Genomic DNA, 4,015 nt, shown 5'->3' on the forward strand with positions numbered 1-4,015 from the left:
ATGTTTACCAAGAACACCACAGTTCGTAACAGTCATCTGCAGGAAACAAGAAGGCTCATACATGGTGTAACAGAAAGAACGAGCAGGCAAAACAGCAACAAGAGAAAAAAGAGCATGCTGCATCATGCTTGACACATTCTTGACTTCCATTCAAAATGAGGGTTCTTGGAGGATTTAATTTGCCAGAATGCAGAAACACCCGAGACTTCAATTGCAAATGACTGAATTCTGTGAATTAGCAACTTGAAGGCAGCCCCAAACCTTGCTGAAGTCACTAAAATATGCCTGTCAACCCAGTGAGCTTCAGTTTGGGCTCCAAGTAAATATAGATAATAAAACCCCACACGTAACACATCACCAAATCTTATTTCTTAGAAGTTTTGTGCCATTTGTGATCTCCAACAGTATTTTAGTGATGAAAATCCAAGAACAGAAACACTGGGGGAGGGGGGAACCCCAAGCCCTTGCAGCCAGAAACCTTTACTGCCTGTTACAAAAATACTTGCTGAAGAGTTAAAAACGATGCTTTTTGGGGACAACAGTTTAACAATTGGACAGTTGCAATATAAGGCAGTCCTATAATTATTTGCATAGCCCAACATCATGGATATACCGACCCTCGTATTGTAAAGACAGAAGATGAGGGAAGAACACTTATGATGTTTAACTGCTACATGAAAATTGGAGCGATTCCAAATCAGCAGAAAAACTCACCTTTCTTCCTGGTCTGTGCAATTTGAAGCGATCATCTTTCATCAGGCTGGATAATACTTTCTCCATCTTCATCTCTGAAACACTGAAGCAACAAAGACAAAGAATCACCATTTCTCCAACTTTTCAAATATAGCATGTAAATGAGCCACAGGCTGATAAAGGAGAGCAAAAAGATTGAGATTTACACGTTCAACTTAAGATTTTATCCCTGAAATACACAAGATCTTACTCCAGACACTCACTCAGCAACCCTAAAAGAAGAGACACAAGTTTACCCACAATCTTGTTGCTGTTACAAGTCACCAACACACACTCCAGTTCTAACAGAGCATCAAAATAACTGAGGGTAGACTTTCAGTTCACTGGGAGTCTCCTTGGTTCTCAACCAGAGTAAATGATTCAAGACAAAAATTAGGTCTTGAACCATATTTCCTTTGTTTTAATAGTATTACTCTCCTTGAATTGAGAAGCACCAAGACAATTGGGAACCATTTACATTTGGCTACATTTTCCACTAAGAGAAACTCAAACCAGAGTTGAAGCAGCTCAGAACATTAAATGCTTCTTGCAGCTTTACTTTATAACAGTAAGATCTGTAACCTCCACTTTGAACCTGGAGTATGTCAAACATTTTATTGTACATTAGATGCCATGGGCAGGGAGCAGTTCTCTTACATCTTGTCTCCCTCAGTTCACTTTCCATATTCCCTGGAATCAGAGACAGTGCTCAACCCTCAAAGGAACAAAGTGCTTTGATGTTTAAACACATTTGTTTCCACCCATGCTAGCGACCATGCTCCTAAAACCAAAGCTGTGTAAAGACACAGCTCCTTCTTGTCATATAGGGACTCAAGCTCAGAGTGTAAAAACGGGATCCCAAGGAACATTTCCTACCAAGCCAACTCTTCTGAAGCTTCCTTCCCTCTGGTCACATCACTGCTCTTTCCCACAAGATCTTACATCATTCCAACTTCTTACTACATTGCTTGGGTCTTCTTGATGGACACACACCCCCTCCAACTCATTTATAGCTTCAAAAGCCACCTCTGACACCAAATACACTGTTTGATTTCCTTCCCTATTCTGAGAACTCACCTTCCCTCTCATTTGAAGTGCAAAGCCAAAGCCCAGCCCAGTAGGGACCCTACAGCAGCTTTTTTAAATACAGGAGACTCAGTCAGCTGTCCCAGCCAGGCTTCACACTGGGCATTTATTTTCATTCTGTCGACTCACATTCCTCCTGTAGAGTCAACCAGATGATTTATTCTCCAGTCCTGCCTGCGAGACACTGCTGGGTACTCTTATGGCCCAGAAACTGGAAACACTTACAAACCTGTTTCAATTTAAAGTGCGTGGTCCTACTTAGAGGTGCATTTATAGGAGAGTAGAAATTCTTCGTCCTCTTTAACACTGCCTTGAGGGGCACACGTAAACCAGGTGACAACACAGGAACAGCTGTGCAGCTCCAGGCCATTAATATTACAGCTGCTTCCAAACTGGGTCCCATTTCCAAGGGAATTACCCAGATGATAAAAGCTGAAGTTCACAGGCCCAAATTTTCAGCAGCGGGCAAAGGTCACCTCTAGAAAACAGATTCTTTTCCTTTTTATACCAGAATCTATCATAAATACTGCATGATTATTTATGCAGTTCAAGGAGTTCATTTGAGGTTACATCAGTCTAAAGAAGAGAGAAATCTTGGGGGTCCAACAGTTCTCTGAGACTCCTGAATGTCAGATGACTATAAAGATGTATGTGGTTTCTGAAAGGAAGCACTGCTGATACTCTTTAATTTGTAAATTACAGAAAGACATTCTAACAACCAGGATATTCCCTTCCTTTTCACTCAAAGATCTCTGAACACCTGGCTAGGAAGAATGGATGAATCTTTGCCATACCGTGTAACAGGATACCACAATCCTTGCCTGTTCCCCAGTCCTTCCCAGTTAAAGTGACAAATACCTTTACTTTTGCAATCTGCCTGTTCAGCCTCAGCCAGCTCATCACCACAATATAAGGAAAGGAAAAAAGATGGTCCAGAGAAACAGCCATCCAGCCTGGAAGGTAGAGTGTAGCCCTAAGATACCCTCTATGGAAGACAAGCAGCTGGGACTCACGATGCAGCAGATTCCTCTGCAGAGGATGTGGAGGAAGGCGGGAGAGTGATGGGGGAGAAAGGGAAATGGAGCATAAAAAGACAACTGAGGGTTTCTCTGTTTGGTTTTGAACAGTATAACAGCAAATTAAAACATAAATGGCAATCACTTAAGCAAGAGAAAAGCATACCCCATCTCCTCCCCCCGCCCAAAGGCTGCTTTGACACCGCCATGAATGAAAACGTCAAACCTCTGACATTGATTTGTGTGGGATGTCACCCCCTCTCCGATCCTCCCCTCGCGTGGCGCGCCGCCAGCTCGCAGCCTAACAGCTATGTGAACCGGGTTCACAGCGGGGAGCGCTGCGGGAGGGGGCGAGCACAGCCCTCCAGAAGGGAGAGAAATGACTCGTGCCTTCACGGCGAGGCGCTTCCCTTTATAAATTAGTTAGGAGATAAAGAAATTATGTGATAGCTGTCGAGGCCCGCGCTGCTCGGCTGCAGTTGAAGGAGCTAAAAGAGACATAAGGGAACAAAAAAAAAGCAGTGAACCTCGCTGACTTTCTTCTGCTTCTTGCCTCCTTCCTTTGAAGGAAAATGTGTTAGTTACGCTGAGAGCTGAGACAGAACGTTTTGGAGTCTAACCTTTAAAATAAAGAAGGAAGAAAGAAAGAGGAAATGTAAACATGAGTGTGCATGTGCACGCACGCAGCCACAGTTAGGCAGAGGAACCGCAACTTCAAGCCACACAAAGACCGAAAGGAAAGTTGCGGAGAGATGCACGCGGCTTTCTTGAACCCCATTGGGAATTACTGATCTCAGCAGAGCCAAAGTGAGATCGTTTTGGCAAAGGCTTATGCTGCTTTTCCACAGTGGAAGCCAAGGAGAGGCTTCAGGTACCGGTGAAAATTAATTGTGAGCGATTTCCAATTTCAAAGGCAGTCATCCCTAATTCCGAAGTGGATTTTCATCCAGGAACAAAGCCACGTCTGCTCTCATTACTTCCGACTCTCAACACTTCTGGACTTACTCCCATGCATGCTGGGGTGGGTGGAGGGGCTTAGGAAAAAACTCTGGGTCAGATCCTCATCTACTGTAAAGCAGCACGGCTCATTTACACCAGCTGAAGGCTGCGGGGACCCATCTCATGCTTTGTCTCCTCAGAAATACATATTTTATGAAGTATTTACATTTCAATAAACCCAG

The 4,015-nt window shown here is 43.7% G+C and overlaps 1 protein-coding gene across 1 annotated transcript in view; it reads right to left on the minus strand.

Annotated features, from left to right (window-relative positions):
• DDX31 (DEAD (Asp-Glu-Ala-Asp) box polypeptide 31) overlaps positions 1-4,015 on the minus strand; it is a gene marked incomplete at its 5' end in the record, with an annotated part of 47,354 nt that overhangs the window by 21,057 nt on the left and 22,282 nt on the right. The window contains one exon of the mRNA XM_010019028.1: positions 715-796. Within this exon, the coding sequence (XP_010017330.1) occupies positions 715-796 (82 nt within the window). The remainder of the gene's footprint in view (positions 1-714; positions 797-4,015) is intronic.

This window comes from Nestor notabilis, unplaced genomic scaffold (genome assembly GCF_000696875.1).
Source record: "Nestor notabilis isolate BGI_N333 unplaced genomic scaffold, ASM69687v1 scaffold11357, whole genome shotgun sequence".
Lineage (NCBI taxonomy): Eukaryota > Metazoa > Chordata > Aves > Psittaciformes > Psittacidae > Nestor > Nestor notabilis.